Source organism: Micrasema longulum, unplaced genomic scaffold (genome assembly GCF_059751315.1).
Source record: "Micrasema longulum isolate JH-2025_06_02 unplaced genomic scaffold, ASM5975131v1 h1tg000271l, whole genome shotgun sequence".
NCBI classification, from domain to species: domain Eukaryota; kingdom Metazoa; phylum Arthropoda; class Insecta; order Trichoptera; family Brachycentridae; genus Micrasema; species Micrasema longulum.
This window is the reverse complement of record NW_028277475.1, coordinates 67,325-93,905: the sequence shown is the minus strand read 5'-3', so window position 1 is coordinate 93,905 and position 26,581 is coordinate 67,325. Positions and strand designations below refer to the sequence as shown.

The 26,581-nt window shown below is 32.9% G+C and overlaps 1 protein-coding gene across 3 annotated transcripts in view; it reads right to left on the bottom strand.

Annotated features, from left to right (window-relative positions):
- The window catches only part of LOC148282993 (uncharacterized), a 155,657-nt gene that overhangs the window by 112,000 nt on the left and 17,076 nt on the right, over window positions 1-26,581 (bottom strand). For all 3 annotated transcript variants that reach the window (XM_088224177.1, XM_088224178.1, XM_088224179.1), the window contains exon 2: window positions 13,149-13,329. In XM_088224177.1, coding sequence (XP_088080303.1) covers window positions 13,149-13,297 — 149 coding nt within the window. In that variant the 5' untranslated portion in view covers window positions 13,298-13,329. The remainder of the gene's footprint in view (window positions 1-13,148; window positions 13,330-26,581) is intronic.

The window sequence follows — 26,581 nt, the reverse complement described above, 5'->3', positions numbered from 1 at the left end:
ATAATTTTTAGTTAATTTTTTTTTATAAACCTTGGGTATAAGGAAATTCATGTTTAAAAAAAAATATGTTAATATATTTTTTTAAACATGAATAAAATGAATGAAAATAAGCCAAATATGTTAATATTATTAATGTTTGTAAAAGGCAGATTTGCCGTTTATATTAATAAAAGAAATAAATAAATAATGAGATCAACGGGAGTTTTATTCAAAGATTTTCCATAAGCTGTTTTTAAACAATTGTAATCCTATATTATCCTATATTTCACAAACATAACGAGCGTCAACATATTATTATTTACGTCCTTACGCCACGATACAAAAAACACAGAAAATAAACTAGGTATGTGGAGTAAAAAGTCTTCCAAATGACGCACCGAAGAAACTGAGACTAAACACTTCGCCGCGAAGATTATAAACAAACAGAAATTTTGATTACAGATCCAGATCAACACCTTTCGGCAAAAGCGTATAGGTATATAAAAATATTATAAAGTTGTTTAGTCTATATTTACTAGGCCGATTTTATAGATCGCAAAAATCCACACGTCATGATAATACATACATACATACATACATTAATATTGTTAATTTTAATTAAATTTTTCTACTTAAATTTGTACTACCGTAAAACGGGGTTAAATTGCACCATCAAGGGTAACATTGCATCAAAAAAGAAAAAGTTTTTAGAGACACCTGTTGTCATTGCTACTAACTATAACTCATTGTTTCTTCAAATATTAAATGGATGTCACTTTTCACTCTTACCTAAGGTTATTTTCCATTCAATATTGTACTTTAGTACTGAGTGATCAGCGGTTTGGGTAGGTTGTGCAGTTTTTATGAATAATTTCTATAGGTAATTCTTATCACATCTTCAACAGTGTATATCATTCTAAGGTATGTAAAGTGGTTTCGTATGTTGAATTTGGTCATGTATTTGATAATACCAGTATTTCTTACTAAATTTACCAAAAAATATTTTTACTGATTTATTTTTTGAAGTCATCTCATTTTCAACGAATTGGGGGTTAGATTGCATCAGATGCAAAGTTACCCCATTTCTTATTTTTTCAAGGTAAACTTTACATATTTGAGTTATTTATTTAAAAAAATGTTTTTAGTTATGGGCAGAGTATATAAAAGAAAAGTTGGAAGTAGGCAATATGCAGATTACTCACCGGAACAGCTTCAGGCATGCTTAAATTCAATAAAAAATGGAGATCTATCATGGAGAAACGCTTATGTCAAGTATGCAATTCCTTACAGAACCATTGCTAATAAATTGAAAACAAAACATACAAACAAGCCGGGGAAAAACCAGTATTCACGAGTACTGAAGAGTTCAGCCACTCCTTGATCGTATCTCTCAAAGGAACGTCTGTGAAAATGCTGTTAATTCAGCATTTTTAAATGTTCTTAAAGCAACTAGAGAAGAATCTGTAGGTGCGAACAAAACCATCAGGCGAAAGAAAATTAATGTTGCAGCAGGAAAAAGTATTGCCCATGAAGAATTATTTCATGCACCGGAAACCACAACAGTCTTTATTCGTCAGCGAATGCAAGGCAAAGAAACTGGCACAAGTGATGAAGAAATAGCAGGTGAAATGATTTTACAAGACTCTTCAGATGATGATTGCGAAACATATCGTGCTCTAATCCTGATCGAGGAAGAATCTGATAAGGAAAACAATGAACAGTTATCCCAAAAGAATAACTTCAAGCCAATTAATCGGCAAATCGGCTCATTTGTAGTATTTATGTATGAAAATGAGCTTTACCCTGGCGTGATTGAGGGCTTTAATGACGATGGAGCAACAATCAGCGCAATGACCAAGTCATTGAAAGCATGGAAGTGGCCAAATATCAAAGATGAACTATTTTATGAATGGGTTGATATTATTGGAGGCATAAATCCTCCTCAGAGGGTATCAAAGCGTGGATTTTTTACGATCCCAGAGCTAAGTGTTTTTTATTGAGTGTTTTTTTTTGTGTATTTTAGTTTGATCATTATGTATTTTTTTATTATTATTATGGATAACTTATATAGCGCTATTTTCGTAATAAAATACCTCAAGGGCGCTTTACATGGTGATTATATTGTTAAGTTAATTTAATTTAAGCTTTTAAATTTGTAATTTAATTAAAATATTTTGTTGTCACGTGCTACGGATTTATTCAAATGATTTAGAGAACAAGTGGGTTTTAAGTTTTTTCCGAAACATCACTTCACTTTCACAGCCTCGCACCTCTGCTGGGAGAGCATTCCATGCCATAGGGCCTGCGACCGCAAATGCGCGTTCACCAAATTTAGTGCGCTGTTTGCGTAGAGGTATAATAACTTTTCCTCTCGCCATAGACGTAGCTGATCTAAGCGTGAGACGCCTATTATATATGTTAATTATGTGAAAGCATCTAAATATTTTAAGGGTGATTTTTATTTTATTTTCTTTGTGATATGCGTGTAGGTAAATTTAAATAAAGTTATTAATCAGAACACCTGAAATTTGTATTTTAAAATGTTTTTTTGAAAATAATGCTAGATTCGGAAGATGCCTGAAACTGTTTTTTGGGGTTACTTTCCATGTCCATGTGGAATCTATTAAGGTACTGAAGGAAACAAAAAGTGATGCAATGTCACCCCGCCCTAGGGCTTACTTTGCATCATTTTTCAAAAAATTATAGCTTGTATATGAAACTACAAAATATACTTATAACCACAAAAAAGTAAAGGAAATATATTATATAACCATGACATTTATTGTCAAAAACACTACTCATCTCCTCGATGAAAAAAATCATTTTAGCTGAAAAGTTATTAAAATGTGATGCAATTTAACCCCGTTTTACGGTACTGCGAAAATCGCTTTACTGAAATTGTATCAACTACCTTTGGTTTAAAATCTTCTACAATAAAACCAAGGCGAACTAATAAAATAAAAGCATCAGATATAACAACAAACAAAGTTTGGCAAAAACATAATACGCAATACTAAAGGGGATTCCCAAAATTCAGTGTCAATCTGCATTATTGACGCGAGTTAAACATCAAACGTAGCTTTCATTTGAACCACTGTCGTGTCTATAATTAATTATTAATTCCTCGTTTCCTAGTATTTCATTAAGTTTCTAACAGATGTCTCCGAATATACGTAATTTAAAATCGTTCGGAATACTTGACCTCGACGCGTAAATCGCGTACAAAGGCACACGTCTTGACGCGGTATTTTAGTATGGCCGGCCTTCCGAGCACGGAGCTTTGAGCTTATGGCACTTAACCGGTTAATGGCAGGCAAACGCATCGATCAGTACACCATATCCTCATGATGTACAGGACAGCAAAAATACTGTAGACTGGACTTAAACAATGCAATGACTTACCGGACTACTTGAAAAATTGTACTGGATACAAATTTGAAACCAACATTAAGAAGCACGTGATGACGCACGCACTAACTAGACAAGACATAACCTATAATAGGGTATTATCACTGGGGAGGAATATCGGATTTAACCTACTCTACAAATAAAAGATATTTTAAAGATTCTCCTAGTGTTTATATAAACCCTTATAAATAAAATTTTAATTCATTATTTTCGTTTTGAAAATAAGGTCTTTCGAAAACGATCGTTTCGAAAGTTGGTAATAAATTTAATCACAGAAGTTCACGAGTAATGCATTCATTTTAATGTTGATAATGCCACAAGCCACATATAGAAATATAAGGAGACTTGTCTATGCATATTATATCAAGCCCCCCCCTTACCCACTCCACACTCCAGGCACTGACAGATGAAAGTGAAAACGGATTACATCTAACATCTCGAATATCTTTTATTTGTTTAAACCTCATCTAAATTTTAATTTATTTTAATAAAGATAAATTAAATTTTAATTTATTTTAATAAAGATAAATTAAATTTTCAATTTATCATGAAAATTATAAATCACAACTCGTAGCGTTTGATAAGTGACAGAACGTCGTAAATGTAAAAAATCGACACATGGAAAAAGGAAGCTATCTACAATACTCTATAAAATCCATAGACATTAATGAAAAAAAAAACGATGACGTCACAAAGCATCCGAAGACGTCATACTTGATGACGTCATGAATTGTTTGTTTTTGGCACCATTCAAATTACTAGAATTTAATCCTTTATATATCTCCCTTTTTAGAATAGTACCGATCGGCTTGTGATTTTTTAGATTAATTTATTAGATAATAAACAAAAAACATGATAATTGCCCATTCAGCTCTTTTTTATTCTGCAAGTTCTAGAACCAACCATCACACGCACTCGCCTATCCCCAGGCCCCACAAATATGGTAATCAGTATGATAATAGGATTGATATATTTGGTTCTGGACTTAGTTATAAATCGAGTTTGATTACATTTTTTTACTCTCAATATAAATCTAAGAATTATATTTATACATTGAAATATTTTTTGCTTATTTATGTACATCTATAAGTATTATTAGTTATTTATGTGGATTTAATTGACTACTATTATTTTATTACATATACATATATGTTATATATATATATATATATGTATATATAAAAGCTGCTCAATTTATATGTTAAAGGCAATGAGGAACTTCAGCCCTTCGGAATATTGGATACAAAAGATGATTTCTTGCGCGCGGTAAATGTTAGAGCATTACTTTGTAAGGCAAAGTTTCTTGAAAATGTACGAAAAAAATAATTCCTCATTTATGCCGATTATGCTAAGTAACCCTAACGGGGTTTCAAAAATAACGAATAAAAAAATCTGTCTTCATTGGAGAAACGTAGAACGGTGATGTACCTTATATGCATTTTCAAAATACTTAATGCTATAAGTGATGTCCCATCTCTGTTGCTATCAATTTCTTTTCATGTTCCCCACCGTGTCACCAGAAGTCAAAACCTGCTATTTATAAAATCTTCTAAGAGCAATTTTTGCTTTTATGCCCCAATGTCCCGAATGCGTAGATTAGTCAATTCGTCACACAACCAGGAATTCTCTGGGATAGATCTCCCGGCTTTCCGTAGATGTCTTCGCCAATAACACAGTGTGGGATGAAGATGGATTGGCATGGGTTAGCTCGAAATCTCATATGTTGATCGTGTTCATGAACATACTGTAAACCATTATTTTATTTCCCTTGTTTGTCTTTGCTATATATTTTTTTTTTACAGGACCTTGACTCACATGTTTAAACGTGTTATGATTCATATCATTGATTGTAGTGCTTTCGCACTTATAGTTTACGCAGACAGGGTATAGTCTAAGCTTATAACCGAGTTACACAATTTAAACCCGCGCTGTGCCAGCGGGTACCCTGCAAGACATCGGACCCTCCCTATATAGTTAAATGTTCTTTTTGTTCGGTTTCTTGTGCATAAATAAAACAAAAGAAAACACTTATCAGGCTCAAGAGAAAAACGTATGCTGAAAATCTGGCATTTAGAACGTGGTTTTTTATGTTGAATTTTTTAATGTGTTTTTCTTTTTTATTTTGTTTTTTTTTTTACTTTTCTACGTGTAACATATTTTCGATGCACATGGGAATACACATTTTTCTTTTTTTTCCATAGTAATAAGACTTTTTATATGTTATAAAATTTAAGAGATAAGATTTATATTAGAACTTTACTATAAACACCTGCTGACGAACTACATTTTACGCGGTTCAGTAGGACTTAATTTATTAGGAGATAATTTTTATTTTTATATGGTTTTGAAAAATAAAATAAATAAATACGTTTCTTTATATAAATGTTGTAATTGGCTTAGGCCGTACATATAATAAATAAATAAACAAAAATATACAATCTCTGCTCGAACTGCAGTCCGATCATTAGCATATGTTGAAGAATAAATTATTTTTTTTTGAGGCGAGGCCCAAAGAGGCGGTTGATTGAGACTTGTAGGGCCGAATTTTCTAGCATGTAATAAATTGTATTTTGCCTCCTTGTTGAATGGTTTTCCAATCAGTGAAAAACTTTAAATGGCTCCCCTGCACAATAGGCTAATAGTGACTTGAACCTTTTCACCTAAATGACATCGATTTTTATCCATAGGACTGGGCCGATGACGTAGCCGGGAATACGGGACTCTCGACCTATTGCGTCATGTGCCCAAGGCTCAAATCCGTGACGTCGGCGCCGGAATGGAGTCGTTACTATTTTTACGGCCATCTTGAGAGCCGTTTCTGGGAATGAGGATTTAGCATTCAGATGATTGATTTTATTTATTTACTCATTTAAATTTATACGCAGACAGTAAGGATTCGGTAAATATAACCACTGTTGAGGCATGATAGAAATTCAGTAACAATTGAGGGATTTTGATGAATATTGATGTAGATTAGACTTTTTTTAAATACAGCCGTGAACTTTTCATTTAAAAGCCTGTGTCCGCTGTCATTCGGACGAATATAAACATATTTGAGTGAGTGATCGTGGATCGCCTCGCTGTCGCTTATTGCCGTGTTGCCTGGGGGTGCGATACCCTACTGATACCAAACCATACACAAACAACTTGCATCTATATTGGTACGGGTTTACCTACATAGATAGATGCAACAAAAATTGGAAAATATACATAATACATTTGTACTGAACTAAAAAAAAAAAAATTCTTCTGTATCCATTGTATGTGCTTAGAGTAATGATACGCCACCCGTTAAATTTTTTTTGTGAAATACTGACTTCTTCAGATTGTATTAAACTTCAGTGTGACATTCAAAATATAATTCAATGGAGCAAACAAAACAAATTATTCTTCAATGTTTCCAAATGTTTTGTAATGGCATACACAAGAGCTTCCAAAACAATATACTATCGTTATCTCATGGACGGAGTGAGGCTTGAAAGGGCTTCAACGTCCAGAGATCTCGGGGTGTTGTTTGATGCTCAGTTATCTTTTAATCTTCATATGGTTAATCGATGTAATGACTCCCTTAAAATGCTTGGATTTGTTCTAAGAAATGCCAAGATCTTTTCTAACACTCAGATTATGAGGACATTGTATAATTCCTTGGTAAGAAGTCGTTTGGAGTTTAGTTCCATTATTTGGTCGCCACATGAGGCTCGATACTCTTTGATGATGGAGAGAGTGCAGAAAAAATTTCTGCGCTATCTGTACCTAAAAGAGTGTGGATATAATTCTTGGCTCTTCCCAACTGACTTTTTACTGGGGATGCTAGGCTATCAGTAATAATGGAGGAGGAGGGACGTTCATTTGGGTGTTCACTTTTTCCAGGTGATCGGTGGTCGCATACAACATAACTCAGAAATTCTGATGGATGTAGGTCTGTTTGTACCTGATAACTATCTTCGACAAAGACAGCATCGATTGTTTTACCTACCGCGATGCTGAACCAACCTGCCAACGGTTATGCCGGTTGGTAGAGCAATCTTGCTACTTAATCGCATCGCCTCGGATGTCGACATATTTCACGACAGTGGGCCTTCCCTTAGGAAAGCACTTTCTAACTTTTAATTTTTCTTTTTACATTTTGTTATATTATTTTAATAACATAACTATCTACTGTAATTTGTGATCTATTATTGTATTTAAAATGAATTGGGTCTTTTTTCTGTAATGTTCTAAATATCTGAATAAAATAAATGAAATGAAAATAAATAAATAATAGAGGAACGCCTTCTTTTTAGGTGGAAATTTGCAGAATTAAAAATTTGCAAAACAAAAATACGTACATCCAAAAATCTTTAATAGCCAATCCTGAAGATGCCTTCTTAGGCGAAAGCGCTCTTTGGTCAAAATTAACTAAAAGTAAAGCTAAACCAAGAAGTTTTGTTGATAACTTTATCTATAATTATATCTAAATAATTATCTTTAAAAGCGCCTAGTTATATTTGCTGTCTTCGGACGTACGGTATCCTTCAAACGTGATAACTATTTTTAAAAAGAACAAAACGTTTCGACACAGAAAATTTATATCTGATACTCTTTCTTAAAAAAATAATTAAACTAAATCTGTTCAGTTAGGGTACGGAACACGGATATACAAGACCTCGATTTCGTTTTTAGTTGAGCATAATCAGTCCAACGTGCAGTTGCCTAGTGTTCGGGGAGACATCTGAGAGAGTGACAGTAAAACAAAAATAAATTCGGCGCATATCCTCTTTAATGATTGATTTAAAGGATCCACCCCAGCCAATTATTTCATATTACCAATACATAGGAAATGATTCTTCATTTCGTGCCGACAAACCAAAGGCCCGCAACCCCTTTCCGTGTACGGAGTTACGTGTTTGCTGAGTTGGTAGGTAGTCAATTTTCAAATATGGAAGGGTGCAATAGGTGTAATTATGTGTGGGAGGGTAGAACTGCCCTGTGTATTGATTTATTTGGCGTGATATTATAATGCGCAGCCTTGTCTGGAAAAACGATTTATCTTTTTTGAGAGAAAAAGGAATTTATGCGTTTTAAAAAAAGCGTTATTTGACAAGGCCAAAGGCGTTAAAAAACTAAAATTGTTATTTTTAGTGACCGACCAAAACAAGATTTTCAACCGAAAACGAAATCGAATTTCGGCTTCTGTTCAAGTTTCGGTCGAAACCATAGCAAAAACTTTTTAAATAGGTTGAAAGTCACTGTTAATGCCCAAAATTGGGCGATTTTATGGTTCAACCTTACGAGTTAATTAAAATAAGTTAGGGCACTGGAAGCAAACTCCCGTTCTGGTGTTTTCGAGAAAAATAACAAAAATTGCTACATTAATGCCAAAGAGAGTCTTCATGTTAGAAATGTTATTTTCACTGAACTTAAACTTTAAGATACTTATAAATTAGCGTTAATAGAAACACGAATTCAAAAAACTTTCTTAATATTTGTATGGCACGGCCATTTTCAAAATTTAAATCTCAAGCCTGTCGTCTTTGGTCGAATAAAATGGCTGATGGATATTGCTATGTTTGCTTCCAAGCACTATTTTTAAACCACCAGAAGTATGATTTTAAACTACATTTGCAACTCAACTCATCATTTTTTTAAAAATAAAGTTGACAAACTACAGAATGACATAACCAAAAAAAAAATATTTTTTTGGAGGTTGCTATCTTTGCTTCCAATACCCTCAAGTGTTAAATAAAATACACGATGAAATAAAAGGCACAAATTTAATGAGTAAATTTGTTTATTTTTAGCGCTTTTTGGTTAATTGTTTTGTTATACATACAACTTATATGTAACAGTTTTTCAATGTGCGCTATGAGAAATTTAATTTTTTATCTATATGTAATTATAAAAATATAATATTAGTATTATACGTAAAATCTTAAGAGTCTTAGAGTCACGAGCCATAGATGCACCCGAATACAGCCGAACGTACTCCGGCACATCTAAACCGAAACCGCGACCGTAAATCGTTTTACTGGCCGAAAAGGAAACTTCGGTCGATCACTAGTCTTTTTTAAGGCGTCACGATTTTATCACCAATGCCTATACATACATGTTACCGTGTGGTATTAGCAATTTTTTAAATTTTATTTCTAAAACCATCACAGTCATAGTAATAAACAATACATAAAGAATAATAAAAAAAATAAAAAAAATAATAATACAACCTACCCTACCTGACCTGTACGACTGAACTGTACAAAAAAACACACCAGTTTGACATAAACTACTTGACTAAAATTGAGACCTTAACAATTGTGCACAAAATAACACTGGAAAACAGACAAGACGACGACATAATATTAGTAAAAAATGCTGACAAACACAAATATAACACCAGACAACAACAACACTATCATATTGAAAAAGCAAAGACAAACACAGGACAGTCAAAAATACTACATAATGGACTTAAAACACTACAACGACTTACCTTACTACTTGAAAACTTTTACTGGAGACAAATTTAAAATCAATCTGAAAAAGCACATGATGACTGAACTAACTAGACTAGACGAGACATAAAATGACTAGACAATATAAAATTTCTAATGTAACCCTAACGGGTTTTTAAAAATCGTAAATAAATAAAAAAATATCATTTCTAATATACTCGTACATACAAAATGATACGTCAATCCTTAAACCTTAAACAAGACTAATTATGTGTTTCATATAGAAAAAAAAATATAATCAGAATCACATATTTATCTTAGTGAGACAATTTTTTTTCATATATAAAAACCACAAAAATCCGGATTTCGCGCGTTAGATTTTACATGCATCCCCCCCATCCCCCAACTCTCCACGCAACCACCCCGCTAGCCGATTGCGTGACTTTTGATCGGTGTTATAAAAAAAAAGTAGAGTCAAAGTAAAGCAACGAGACGGGTGCGATGTCATATAGCATCCTCTCGCAACAGCATTTTATGAAAAAATGTATGAATTTCGGAGAAATCTCGAAATATTATGAAACAGTTTTGTAAATACTAACTTAATTTTCTTAAAGGTGGTATTTATAGCATTTTAGTTAAGGTATTTAAGGGCTGCATTCCAAGCGCTCTTGTGGCCGTATTATCTCGTGTATTTACTTACAAAATACACGAGAAAAACTGTTTTCTCATGCCACGAGAGTTGTTCAGAATAGCAGCCCTGGTACCTGGAAATGTTAATGATGACGATTACTTTAATTACCCGGTTCAGCCCCCGCTTCCCCTATATTTACGCCACATACAGGATGTTATTTAAACCCTGTCACATCCGAAACCACGTTGATCAGTGTGGACAAGAAGACATATTAGCGTATTTAAAAAAAATATTTAGAACAAAGATAATTTTTAAAAATAAAATATTTTAAAAAACAAATGGTTGCTTACTTTTTTTTTTAACGAAAAAAAAAAATATTTTCGTTCGTATGATTTACGCAAATATTTAATTTTGAGGGCCATTTTCAACGGGTTGTAAATAACTCACTATTAGAAAATGGGAATCAAGTTGGGGTAGAGTGGGATTCGAACCACAGACCTGTGATCCGTGAGTCCGAGACACTAGCCACGGGACCACAACCCGATTCAGGGGAAAAGTGAGGGGAGCGCGGCCGCGCGGTTGTCGGCGTATCAAACTCCCCCCCCTAGTTTTTTCCCTGCTGAAGTAAGCAACCATTTGCTTTTTTTGATATTTTATTTTTTTAAATTTATTCGTTCCAAAAAATTATTTTAATGTGCCAATATGTCTTCTTTCTCATACTGATCATCGTGGTTTCGGATGTGACAGGGTTTAATGAACACTCTGTATAATGCTTTTAAAAAGATTCATTATTATTTCACGTTTTCCCAAGTATGTATTTGCACTTGACCAAAAATGTCTTGAGGCAGTTTCAACGCACAGTCTCGGTATGTCAAGGGCAGAATGAACGATCAGGTGTTGAAATAATTAAGTAAAGAAAATATCGTTTTTGTTTGTCTTGGAAATGGGATGTTCGATCACTGATTTTGGTTTATTACCTTTATGAGTCCAATCACCATTGTTGCAAAGTCCAAGAACAATGGCGCGTGATAACTACTTTTAACTACTGTGTGGATATCTGTTAAGGATATTCCATCTTTCCTGCATTCTGCTTCAAGATTATGGCGTTGTAAACTGAAAAATGGGCACTGAAATAACAGATGTGCGATACTCTGTGAAGAAATATCATCGCATGGACAATAGTCATCACCCTTAATTTAAACCTATGTAGATAACTTGTCATAACTCCGTGTCCGGTAAAAATTTGGGTCGTTTCGAAAGTACTTTGGTGATGATGACGGAAGTTTGCTGCATCAGCCAGCGTTGGGAAAAACATTTTAGTGATTTTACCAAAATTGTTTAGTTACACACGTATTCTAAGAGTTAAAAACACAATGATAAACCCAGGACCTTAAGAAGAACTCGTCAATCACAACACAACGAGGCGGACTTATGGCCTTATTCAGGACTTTTACTTGAGAGCAGCAATCGAGTTGAAAACACTCGTCCGAAGTTCAGGGCCTGTATTCCGATAGGAAGTTACAATTTATCTTCAATTTTATCTACAAAGTAAAATAAAGTTTTCTGAATGAAAAATATAACATGTTTACAATTTTTTTTTCTAAACATTTTTAATTGCATGTTACCGACGAAAATACTAAAAATTTTCTTACAAATATACACGTTTTCGTACATAAATATCGATGTTAATTTATACAGTCTCGATATGTACCGATGGAGATAGCGTTCATAATCGCGGCGCTGCTGGGTATTTCACACACAGAACTGTTTTCTTCATTCGCCTGGACACAAAAAGTATTACAATATTTACAAAAATTATGAGCGGTAGGAAAAAGAAGTAAAGTTTACTAAAACAAGCTATTACATTATCTACTCGTATATGTAATACGTGAACACAGATAATCATATATTTACATAAATATTGGCAAAAACGTAAACAAAATGCCTTAACCGTAGGCACAATGAAAAGTCTTACAAGGGTCTTTTTTAAAAAAATGTTTTTTTTCATCTGAGCATGTTTTTCATTCTTTTTTTAAAATTCTTACCTTTTAATTACTTTTACAGAAAAAATTCTTCATTTTTAATTTTATTTCCATTTGTAAATACTAACTACAAACTTTTAAATAACTTCTTTACTTTGATTTTAATGTTCAAACTACTTCCATTTATGTTTTTTTTTCCTTCTCTTTTTGTACTTAAAAAAATAGTTCATTGATAACCTTAGATATAATTATAATGCAATATGGAAACTTCACTGGTCCATTAGAGTTAAGTCTAACTGCGTAAAATAGAAAAAATATGTTACCGTTCTGTATGTTTCCTGATAAAAGAAAAAAAAGAAGAAGAAAAAAGGATGTTTACTTCAAAATTGTTCTTTGATACTAAAGAAGAAAAACATTATAAAATAACAAAAAAATATGTGCATTTGTTCCGTCATTTGCTCAAACATTATTTACTTTACGATTACGATTAAGCCGTGCGTGATTTTCATATAAATTTGTATGGAGTGTACCGAGTGAAAATATATTTTCTGTCGAACGCAAAAATAGTATTTTTTAGATAAACATTGGAGCCGGACGGACGTCGCGTCGCTTGAGGTATTGTTGATACAAAATACCTAATTTACGCGGGGTCGCTGGTCTACTGCCTCCCCTTAATAGGTAGATGTGGATATAACTTATTTATGTAACGGCAAATCCTACCTCGAGCTGTGCTCCTGAAAGTTGCCTCCCTCGAGCAGGCGAACCTTGGCGAACAGCACGGCGGCAACGAACGGCACCTCAGTCAGTTCTTCCACGCAGCACTCCACGCTGAACTTGTACCGCTTCTTCTTCATCATCATGAAGGCCATGTCGGCGCGCGCATCGGGACCCCTTGGCTAACCTTGGGACAAACAAAATTGAACGTCAAATGGTGTATAAAACTGCTGCAACATTTTTTTTTCTGAACATGTTTAGAAAAAAAAATAAAAAAAACACATTATATTTTTTATACAGAAAACTTAATTTTACTTTTTGATAAAATCGAAGATACATTTTAACTTCCCATCAGAATACGTACCCTGCGGTGCTATTCTGAGCCGCTCTCGCGGCCGTAGAAAATACTTTTATCTCGCGTCTTTTGTATGTAAAACGCAAGAGAGCGTTTGGAATATCACCTTTGGTAGAGCATAGGGCGCCGCATCAGAACATAAAATGCATCGTATCTAAAACACAGACAACTTCAACACTACTATTATTTACATGACTACTTGAAAAATTATATGGGAGACAAATTTAAAATAAACGTAAAATTTTTGAAAATGGTCTTTGTTATATTTTGTAGTATTTATACATAAAATATTTATCAATGGTATATTTCATTTCGTTATGTAATATTTTTTCATTCGGCTAATGTCAATTTGTGTATGATGTAATATCTATGAACTGTCTTTCTTCAATTATTTGCATTGAATATTTTCTTTTATAAGTCCATGACGCCCAGAAAATATAATTTATTTACAGTTTGTTCTTTTAAAAGAAACTTCAAATCTTAACCACAAAAATTAAATAAAACATTAATAAATAAATATAATTATCGTTTTTGATTGACTTGGATTTCGTTAGTTACGCTTGCCATTTGTTTAGTTCGTTTTGTTTTGTTAATACTAAAACTAATAATGTATTAGTATTAGTTACTGCACATGCGCATACACAGTTTGTTCATAAATGTACGTAGAAATATGGTATGATCAAAAATTGAACGATAGAATAAGCTTAGTAGTATAGTTATTAGGTCGAAAATATTTTTATAAGTAACTTTTTTCTTATACCGGGTATAATTAGTTACAGCGGATATAATTATTCCTTGGTATATACTTAGTATAGGGAAATCTAATAAATTAGGCCCTAAAGATTGTCTCCATTTTCAAATCATAATTATGTTTTTTTTTTCGTAAAAAAAAAGAGTTTATGAAAAAAAAAATTAGGATTTTTAAAAAAACATTACCATGAAGAATGTTCCTCGGAAGTTTCGCGGTCTGGCCCAAAAGTACCACTAATTATTGTTGTATTATGGAAATGAAAACGAGGGTTTGGTAATTATGATATTATAATACTGGGAATAGTGTAATAGTAATTTTATGAATTTAATTACTATTGAAATGAAAAAGGAAAAGTATTATTTTATGAAGTTTTACTTAATATAAAGTGATTTCATACATAACATTAAAAAATATATTGTTAAAAAATATGTCCCTCCAAAAACGCGTCAATATGTTAACCTTGATAATTGTGACGACAAGATTTATGACAATTTCTCTATTTAAATTTTAACGGTCACAAACAACAATATTCGAGCACGTCCAAATGCTTGCAGACTGGCTGGATTTTCTCCCTAGGGAGTTATTCATATTTAAATTTATTTCAACAGAGAGGGAAAACAATTTTGAGAAGGGAATATGGAAATCTAGGCATTTACAGGGCTTATGACCAGTCATTGGCTGATAGAGGTTTCAGCTCTTTTACTTCACAAAAGTCAACAGATAGAAGAGTTGAGGAAATGTGGATGTTCAAACATGGGCAGAATGGTGATTTTTACACAGTGTGTAAAGTGGCCACTTAAACCAGCCAATGACAGGTCATAAGCCCTGTAAATGCCTAGATTTCCATATTCCTTTCTCAAAAATGTTTTCCCTCTCTGTTGAAATAAAGTTAAAGGTCACAAACAAAGTTACAATTTTACACGAATCGTGAGGTATTAGGGTCGTAGCCAATGCAGTGGACTTTTTCGTGGGAATTAAAAATGAAAAATATTTTTTATGCTCCTAATAAGTAGATTTTTTTTTTTATTCAACAGTACTCCTTAGACCCTTATTAATTTTAATGATTTAAAAAAAACGTGATATTTCCCTATTCTGGGAATAAATTTAAGTATAATGCAATAATAATTTTATGAAATTAAGCATTATTTAAGGTTTTACAATAAAAACGGATTGAAATTTTATAAAAACTATCAATTTTTCATACAAAAGAAGTGAACAAAACGGAATACCTTTAGCAGTTTTATTATTATTAGTAAAATTCAGTTCCACTAAGAAATCTCAGCAGGAAACTCAATCTAGGTATTGATATTTAGACTGGGTATGTTTCCTTTGAAAACTTTCCAAAAGGAACGTAGATTCGATCAACGCCAAAACATATCACAATAAATAAAAAAAACTTATGTGATGGAATTTTTCGAGCGAAACTTAATTTGTTGGAAGCCCCGTATCTCGACGATAAAATAATCTTCCATCTTGGTGCGGGTCGGAGCAAACGAACTGCTTACAAAATGTATCTTGCATTATACATTTTTCTCAGCAAATTCGTAAAGAATTTGTAATTTATAAAAAAAATATATAAAAAGATATTTACAAATCACACCTGCGCTTCGATTACAAAGGGAAGTAAAGAGAGTTATCTTCGACTATCTATAAAAAAAAAACAATATTTGTGTACAAAAATGAGTATATTTGCATAAACATTTGAAGTATCTTCATCGGTAACCTATAATTGAACATGTTTAAAAGAAAAAAAAATATATATATATATACAGAAATATACAGAAAACATAATTTCACTTTGTAGATAAACAATATTTTGAGTTTGTCCAAATTTTTGTAGACAAGAACTGGATTTTACTCCCTGGGCAGCTGTTTATATTAACATATTACAACAGAGATGAAGAACATTTAAGAGAAGGTTATATAGAAGTCTAGGCATCTACAGGGCTTATTACCTGTCAATGGCTGGTTTAAGTGGCCACTTTACACACTGTGTAACATTCACCATTCTGCCTATATTTGAACATTTACATTCCTTCAATTCTTTCATCTGTTGATGTTTGTGAAGTTAAAGAGCTGAAACCTTTATTTATGCGGATGAGATTCATCCAATTGAATTATTTCACCTACATACTAGGCAACGCCTGGAAATATTATTTTTTCAATTTCTATACTTCTTTTTTTTTTTTCAATTTCTATACTTCTTCATGGACCAGGTAATTTATCAACAAGGTTTCAGCTCTTTAACTTTACAAACATCAACAGATGAAAGAATTGAAGGAATATAGATGTTCAAATATAGGCAGAATGGTGAATGTTACACAGTGTGTAAAGTGGCCACTTAAACCAGCCATTGACAGGGCATAAGCCCTGTAGATGCCTAGACTTCTATATAAACTTTTCTTAAATGTTCTTCATCTCTGTTGTAATATGTTTGTAGATAAAATTGAAGATAAATTTTAACTTCCCATTGCAATCGGGGACCTGGGCCTCGATTATGATGCGAAGATAAGGACGTCATACCTTAACCATGACGGTATGGTCGAATATAAATTCTCTCTGGCTATTACGAAGATACACTACCGACCCCCCACCTTCATGTCTTGGGTAGGTACATCGATATGAAACAAGGAGAAGCGTACGTCTCGGTACACATATCTACGCACTGAAATGACATAGCTTCAATATAGTTGAAGATAAAAGTCTCCCGACCAACTACAAAGATACACTACCGATCCCCCCCCTTTAAGTTTTGATGTAAGTACATCGGTTTATAACGACGGGTCTAGAACCTTTCGATACGTTTATCTACGGATTTTTTTTTTTTAAATGACTTTGGAAAAAAAAAAACGATTTTTTTTAAAAGCTTACCATGAGAAAAGATCTTCTAAAGTTTCGCGGTCTGGCCCTGAAAACCCGTGTATATGATTATTATATTTTTTTGTAGAACACCTATTATTCAGGCTCCGTGGAACACTGGTATTTCGCGGAACATATATTGGAAAACCCTGATCTAGACAATCTGATACAATATTTATACTCCCTCGTGTAAATAATTTAGAAATAAAACATTCGGTACAAAGTTCTGTCGGGGGAGCGGGGGGGGGGGGGGGGGGGCGATATCGTTCTTAACTTTATTGACTGAGTTTGTGACATGGATGTACTTTGATAACAGCATTGATTGAAGTCGGGTTTAGCAACTCGATTAGATAGGACATAGAAGGAATACTCGAAAAGGAGGGAGAAATGTCTGGCATAAGAAAAATCAAATTCTGTATAAAACAGCCAAAGACTTTCATATTTCCCTTTTTTAAGGGTTTTTAATCTATTTTGAAATATTTCATTATTCCACGTCCGAGCATATGGTGTCCACAAAGATCCTCCAAGCATCTCGGCTGCCAGCTGCTGTGCGTCTTCCCCAGTCAGGTTCGCGTCCCGTAGTTCTGACATGAACTGCCGACGAACAGCCAGCAGTGGACGTCCAGGACGTCGAGAACCTGATGCCTTGTAAAGTAGGCATGCGTGGTTAAGGCTTTCAGGAGGCATCCGCAGCACATGGCCAAGACAACCGTATCGCCTCCGCTTAGTGACAGTTGTCACCGGAGTTTGCTGGGTCCGTTCTCTTATTACTTCATTCCTCACAAAGTCAAACCACCGGATATCCAATATTCTTCTGAGACACCTATTCTCAAATCTCAGAATTTTGCTGTTTTGGGCCCTAGTCAGTCGAAAATACCCGCGTACTGAGAACTCCTTACAACTCCTTGGTGCGAAGTAGACTCAAGAGTGGCTCGATGATTTGGGGGCCACATGAACTGAAGTACTCTCTTATGATAGAGAAAATCCAAAAGAAGTTTTTGAGATATCTCTACATGAGAGAGTGCGGGTATTATCCTTGGCTCTACCCGACCGAGTTTCTCCAGGATATGCTTGGCTACAACAGTTTATAGACTAGAAGGAATGTGTATTTGACTACACATTTTTATCTATTGTTGCGCGGTATGATCGATAATTCTGAAATTATGATGAGCATTGGTTTTTATGTTCCTGATAATTACCTAAGACATCGTCAGCATAGATTGTTTCATATTCTGATATTCAGGACCAACCTGCCTATGGTTATGCCTGTTGGAAGCGCTACCGCTATGCTGAACAACATCGCTCTGGATCTGTTCCATGTATCCGAAGGGGTTTTCCGGAGCAGGATTCTTATACTACTTTGACATGAGTCTCTTTCGTGTATTTTTTTTCTTTTTTATAATATGTACGTATTGAATGTATTTTTGTAATGTATATGTTATATTTAAAATAAATTAATTGAATTGAAAAAAAAATGAATTGAATGTGGCGCCTGATATTTGCTTGGAAAGTAAATAAGAACATGTAATATTTTATAAATACAAAAAATAATGTTTTATAATATTCAACTCGCTGTTTTATTTGAATTGTTGATTTGGGATGAGCTGTTAACTTTAAAAGTGCAATATCTCACAACTAGTAAAATGTTAGTTCCTATAGTCCTTACAATATAGCTTGATTAAAATGACAGTTATCAGCAAAAATGACGACATAACTTTGTGGTAACGTCTAAGGAGTGATTTATATTAAGACACAAAAAATCATTCGTATCTAGCATGCTAATTTATTTTTTAATACAATGATTGACATACAAATCAACATAAAAATATAAAATCAGGTTTAAAACTAAAAAAAAAAACTAAAATAAACCTAATTATTAACGACGTTCTTACAAGGTTACACCATTTTGCAAAAACGTTATAGATGGGACAAATTGATCAATGTAAGTTGATCGAATAAAAAAAATATTCATTTAATGTTGTTCATGAAAAAAGTATGAATGTCTTATTTTTTGGTGAATAATTGTCTTAAACACACTATAATGGGCTTGTTTTTGCGATTCTATATCTACTACTACTACCGTCACGCCATTTCCCCGTAGGGGTAGGCAGAGAGAATGGACCGCCACACACGTCTATCCTGGCATACAATCCTAGCCTCTTCCACATTCATACATTTTGTCATACATGCCCTTCGGTTCTGTCTGCTTTTGACATGACCAGACTTAAGATTTTGGTTTATCTGATCATGCCACGTCTTCCTTGGTCGTCCTCGTCTCACGTTGCCGTTCATTTTTGCCATATATACTTGTTTTACCATTCTTTCGTCGTCCATTCGTTCTACGTGACCAAACCATCTCAGAAACCCTTTCTTAATCTTATCAATTATACTTGACTCAGATTTACACTCTCGCCTGATTTCCTCATTCGTTTTTATATCGATTTTCGGAAACAGAGTTTCATGTTTGCACGAATAAACTGATAAAATCGATTTGATCGGTGATCGTTAATTTCCCATCACTAGTGACATTTGTTTGACAGCTGTCATTTTAATCAAGCTATATTTTAAGGACCATAGGTATTTACACACGGAGTCAATGTTATTTCGATGTTCGAGAAAACATTTTCAGAATATTTTTTTTTGTTGTTTGAAAAACGATTTTTATGTTTGCATGAAAAAACGGACAAAATCGATTTGATCGGGACATGATCGGTGATCAGTAATTTCCATCACTATCGACATTAGTTTGGCAGCTGTCATTTTAATCAAGCTATATTTTAAGGACTACAATTTGTTCCCGAAACTCGACGAGTTATAATTTGTGAATTTCCTATATATGTACTTTTGACGGCAAGATTTCTCTTTCTGGTTTTTTTTAACTTGAGAACAGCCACCGAGTCGAGGATTCTGTTCTATTTCACACACAGAGCTATCCGCCCGGACAAAGACAATAAACAAATTATTTCAATTTTAGTAAAAATAAAGCTGAAACAGTGGGCGGTTCAAACGAATGAGACTGAATGTCTGGGAACTGAGATTCGGTTGTTTGATTGGCGCCGAGACTGCCGTGTGAGGGTCATAAGTCAAGTGCTCTTGATTTCGTAACTATGCAAGGGTGTTTAGGTCAAATTCATAAAAAAAATGGTTTTGAGAATTAAAAAAAATATATATTTAAAAGAAAATCTCGCTCCTTATAGTTAAGTTAGCCGTTATTTTTATTATACAAACAGTGTAATCATATGTTTTCATGTAAAGGATATTCGCCGACAAACCATATAAATATAAGTATCATATATTTATACAGGGTGTTCTTCAAACCCTGTCACATCCGAAACCACGATGATCAGTATGAGCAAGAAGACATGATGGCACATTAAAATAAATTTTTAGAACGAATAAAATTTACAAAAGTAAAATATTTAAAAAAGCAAATGGTTGCTTACTTCTGCAGGGAAGAAACGAAGAGGGGGGGAGGGGGGAGTCTGATATACCGTCAACCGCGCGACGGTGCCCCCCTCGATTCTCCCCTGCAGAAGTACGCAACCATTTGTTGTTTTAAATATTTTCTTTTAAAAAAAAAATGTTCGTTCTAAATATTTTTTAATGTCTTCTTGCCCAACCTGATTATCGTGGTTTCGGATGTGACAGGGTTTAAAGAACACTATGTATATATATGATTTATATACTATTAATCGTGCTGTCCAGTAGCTCAATCACAAATAACTATTGACGTGCTTAAAAACATGCTAAGCGTTTAAGCGATCACAATGAACAATAAAGAACATGCTTAAGATATCGCAGTCATAAGTCAACGCGTGTGTAATCTCTAAGTCAACGCTCGTGTCGGTTTGTTTTTTGTTTTTCTCGTAAATAAATACAGTTCACTGGCGAATTTGCAAAGTAGTAAGGAGCATCTAATACAAAAAAGTGGAAATTAAATTACTACAAAGGCTTAATGCAGCAAATAGCATGATAAATAATAAATAAATTCATGAAATAGCAGTTTTGGAATATTTTCCATATTTACACCGGTGAAATTCAAATATGTGATTGCGCAGCAGGATTATGCGTCGCGAAACATAAATATTTTGACATTAACTATAAGGTGTTCTCGGATGTTGCATTGTGATTGCGAATACGATAAACAACCATGGTGAGAAATTGTTATCACGTCGCTTATTAGCACAACGATAGTTATTTGTGATTGAGCTACAGATGTTTATTGAAATATATGTTTATGTAATAAATTTTAATATTTGCTATTATTTAATAATGAACATGGTTCCACTTTCAATTATGTTGTATCCCAACTCAACACATGGCTCTTGGCCTCATAGAGTTAGGGATACGTTATTATTTTTTTAATTTTATACATACGTGTATTTGTATGAATAAATAAAAAATGTTAATTGTAATTTGTGACTGTTTTTAACCGATATAACTATACCTTGGTAAAAGGTCTCAACAAAAAACAAATTCTCTTTCTTTTGTTCGTTTCTTAAATATTTTTTTGTATTTAAATTTTGATTTTAATTTATTTATTCATATAAAGATACAATATTAATAAAAATATACCCCTTACTCTATAAGTAACATTATTTGTGACGCGTTCTCGTAACTGGCCGAAGTAAAATAGTAAATACAAAATTGTAAACAAAAAGGATTAAAATATTATACCGGAAAGTAAAACAAAAAAGTTTTTCATGGATGCAAAAAAATAAACTTTCGAATTACTAGAGTGAACGTTTAAAGGAAATGGCGTAAAGTTTGAATGGAAATATAAAAGTTTCAGTGTGGCCAGTTGCTAGTGAGGAGTGAGTGTTATGGTTTTAGACAGGAAGGCAGCTGTCCGTCATTCAGCTATTTCTGATTTCATTTCCTTCCTCGCCTACCACATCCCATAAATCTAGCCTCTGGGTGTTCTCTCGACCCATAACGCCATTTTCATAATACGATTATATTCGGATCATTATCCCAGTACTATTTTTCATTTCTAAATATATGTTTCATATCTTTGTAGCAAATAAAAAAAAAACACATCAATGGGAAGATTACTTACAAGTTCTTTAGAATATCTTGTACCCAACAGAACAAGACTCCATACTACATTTAATTTGCCAGTACCTAGGACTAACTCAAGGAAAAACTACTTTTTCTTTAGAGCATGTCATTTTTAAAATACTGTTTTCTCCGGTCATGCAGACATTTTTCATCTCTCCTATATGCAATATAGAAGATTCCTTATAGACAGTATACCCATTTAGTTATACGATGTCAGTAATTATGTATGTACTCGTATGTTCATTATTATATTTTGTACCTTTTACATTATTTTTATACAACTTTTTCCTTTTCTTAACTTTGAATTTAAATTTATCTTATTTCTCTTTACTTTATTTTTATTACTGTATATACACATATATGTAATTTTATTTTATTTGCAACTTCTAAGTGCCTAACATTTCTCAATTGTTAAATTGCTTTTATTTTGATGCCGATAATGTACTTAATCAATAGCTAACATCACTGTGTAAAATTTATTTCTGTATACAATATAGTATGTAAAAACTGTTGTTTTTTCCAAAATATAAATAAATAAATAAAGAAATGTAATAGATATACAGAGTAGTGTTTTTATCTAAAAAACAAGCGTATGTCCCCACATAAATTACTGTTCTTCCATTATTTTTTTATGTAATGAAATGGAAATCAAAAATATTCTAATTATTTAGCATTTGTTTATATTTGTCAAACACTTTAGTTTAACTTAAATAAACTAAATAGTTAGTGCATACAAAACAATTTATTTTTTAATGAAAGTAAGTGCAAATCATTTTTTTAAATTTTCTTTTAAAGTTTTATTACATTTTAACAAATAAGTAACATACATAATTGTATTTTTGCTCCCGCAAAGCCGAAGCTTGTCTGCGGGTTTCATTACATTAAAAAAAATATATATAAGTAAGTACATAGTTTAATAATAATTGAATAATAAAATATATTTATGTGCTCACTCAATTTTCACTTGCTGTTTTTAACAAGTTTTTGACTATTTTTTTTAATGAATTTAGGTTTTTTCCTCGCGATTTTCCAGAGGTATTAAATTAAACAGTTTTGGTACTACACTCCCCATTGTTCTATCTCTATAGTAGTTCTTCTATCGTGGCACCGTCAGCTGCTGTGCCGATACTTGTTGGGTCACGATCTGGTGGGTTATTTTGGATTTAAAACTGCAATCGAGGAAATGATCTGTCACTATCTTATACTGTTTGTTAATTGGCAAAACGTTAACAAAATCAAATAATATTTTATGGTTGTCTTTTGCCTCATTCTTTATTTTTACAGGTACGATAATTTTTAAAATTTGTACATGTAAGTTCAAGACTCTATCCGTATAATATTTAATACTTAGTCCCCATATTCTTAAACCATATTAAATAATTAGGTCAACTAGCCCCAAGTAAACTTTCTGTCAAAAAAAACCCCTATTATGATGAATACACTACTGTAAATGACATATTGCTCGAGAGGGTGAGCGAAATATAAGAGACCTGGTCTCTTATATTTCCGTGTACCCTTCTCTGAAATATTATCCATCTCTGTTGTAATATAAAAAAAATAATATGATAACAAAAAAAATCAAGTTTGTTAGTGACGCCGATGACGCTAAATAATTTATCAATAATAGTAATAATAATAATAAACGATGAAGATAACTCGAAATTTAAAAGAAAAAACATTCTACCGAATCTTAAATGGTAAACTCGTATAAAACTAAATCGATAAATCTATTACCGCTTTTTCATACTTAATCGAAGTGAGTAGAATCGTCTTATAAAAGAAAAAAAAAACATAATTTTTTAATTTTATTTGATGATTTATTTATTTTCTTGCTTGCTCAATCCACGTGAACACGTGTATCGATAAACAGTATGTAAATTTAATAGGTAAACACAATTTTCTACGGTTGAGTTTATTTGTGTAATGGGTTTACGGCAGTAGTTGCCTCTCCAACGGTTTTATGGACTGAAAATCGATACCTACCGAATCCAATTAAAAATGAGAAGCGTGGAACGCAAGTTGGTGACGTTCAATATGTTCCATATCGAAAATGGATCGGCAACGCCGGAGTTTTAAATTTACAATAAATAAAATATACGGAATAATTTATTTACTGACGGCCTAAGCCGATTTGCACAGTTTACATACGTGCTATTTTAACAAAAAAGATTTTTTGCTAAAGACAGAAATAAGGACAGTAAATTAGAACAAAGGTACATCTAGAAAATAAGGGGATATTTTATTTTTATTTATTTATTTAACTTTTTGTACATAATGTTATTTGTTCATTGGCGGGCTTATTGCCAAATGGCAATTTCTTCCAACCATTAAATAAAACAAAAGTTTTATTTTTATAATTCAAGTTACAGAACATAATAGAAAAAAGATTGAAAAGCTAAAGATATATAAAAATAGAAATAAACGCAATAAATTACCTCAAATCAAAACCATTACTCAATGGGAAAAAGGAAAAAAGAGGAGAGGAGGACAGATTGAGGAAGAGAAAGGAGATGTTTCTTCAGACGTGATTTAAACAGAGATAATGTGGTAACATCTTTGATGGTTAATGGGAGATGATTCCACAGTCGAGCCGCATGGACACTATTTGAGTTAGAGAAGAAAGAGGAATTGTGGATGGGTCTTAAGAGAGTGCCTTGAGAATAAGAACGAAATTATTTTATTATCTCCTTGTAAATCCTGATTAACAACATGTAAGTTCAAATTAGCTAATGATTTTGATTTTGTCATTTTTTTACGTAGAGCAACACTCATATGTCAATTTGACAGTTGTTAAGCGCCGAATATTATGACACCGAATTCCTCCACGGACTGGCGGCGGACTTCTTTGAAGCTGGATTCCGAAAGTGGATAAGTCATCAACAAAAAATCGTTGAAAAATCTGGTGATTATGTTGAAAAATAGTTAAGAAATTAAGCTTTCCAATGATGTATTTTTCAGTTCAAATAAAAAATGCCTTAAACCTGAGAAAAAATTGAGAACCTTATTTTTTACACAACCCTCGTAGTTATTATTTTTCTGTTTTAGTGTTTTCTCTTTAGCTTTTCCAGTTTTCTCATATCATATATATTAATAATCATAATTTCTCAAACATAAGTTTCGTTTACTTTAGTTAAATATGTCAGTACGGGTAAGAAAGGAACAAATTTTATCAGGAATGAATGTTATAAGCTGATTACTGACCGTTATTAACTTTACTGCCAAAACACGAAACACAACTCGGCTAAGTTACGAAATCGTGTGGAGATAACGTTACCTTATACAAGCTCTAATCGAATTTCATTGTATTTTGTCGATAGGATACCAACATAATTTAACATAAAATCTTGGATTCTCGCATAATTATTTCGATTATCAACAGTTTTCAAGGCAATAAAAATTAGAGCAGAGCTATCATAACGACAACGCGAGCGACGCCATTTTTAAATGTGATTTAAACAGATTAAATATCTTTAGTTAACTTTGGCGACGATTTTTTTAAGCAAGAAATATAAGCTAATCAGGTTTTACAAGGAGATGGTAAAATGCCCCTTAAGTCTTACAGTACCTCAGTTTAGCCAAGGCATCCCCTCACTCTTCTTGACATTAACAAGAGATATGCGAAACGCAGACAGGGCCGCGATTATGAACGGCTATCTTCATCGGAGACTGTATAAACTAATTTTGATATTTTATTCTATTTTTTAATTTTTTCCAAAATCATATAACACAACGTATTTAACAAACATAATACGTTGAATTACATTCCCAGGAGTTACAACAACTCAATTCGGGACATAAATAATATTAACATTTAGAAAATAACACACATTGAGAACAACAGAGAAACAAGGGGTTAAGCACCTTTATAACTAAATATAGCACAACAACATATACGCTTAAAACCTTTTTTTACACAAACAGAATAAATATATATAAAAAAAACGCTTTTAAGAATAAAAAAAAGTAGTGAATCTACTAAGGGAGATAAGGTCATTAACATCACATGCCATGCAGATGATGCTGCCATGCAGATGATGCTGCCATAGCGATGATGAAAACATATTCATCTCAGTTAGTAAACATCTGGATGCCTAAGAAATGTCGTATAGTACAATGAACACATGATTATTGGAAACATAATTTGGATATACAAAACGTGTGTCATTTATGTACGAAAGTGTGTATATTTGTATGAAAATTCAAAGCGTCTTCGTCGGTAATTGTTTGGAAAAAAAATTGTAAACATAATATATTTTTCACACAGAAAACTTAATTTTACTTTGTAAATAAAATTGAAGATAAATTTTATCTTCCCATCATAATCGAGGCCCTGCAGAAGTCACTGGAAGAGTTTACTAGTCTACACATTCTTGACGTTGGGGAATTAAGCTGTACTTAGATTCGGAAGATTTG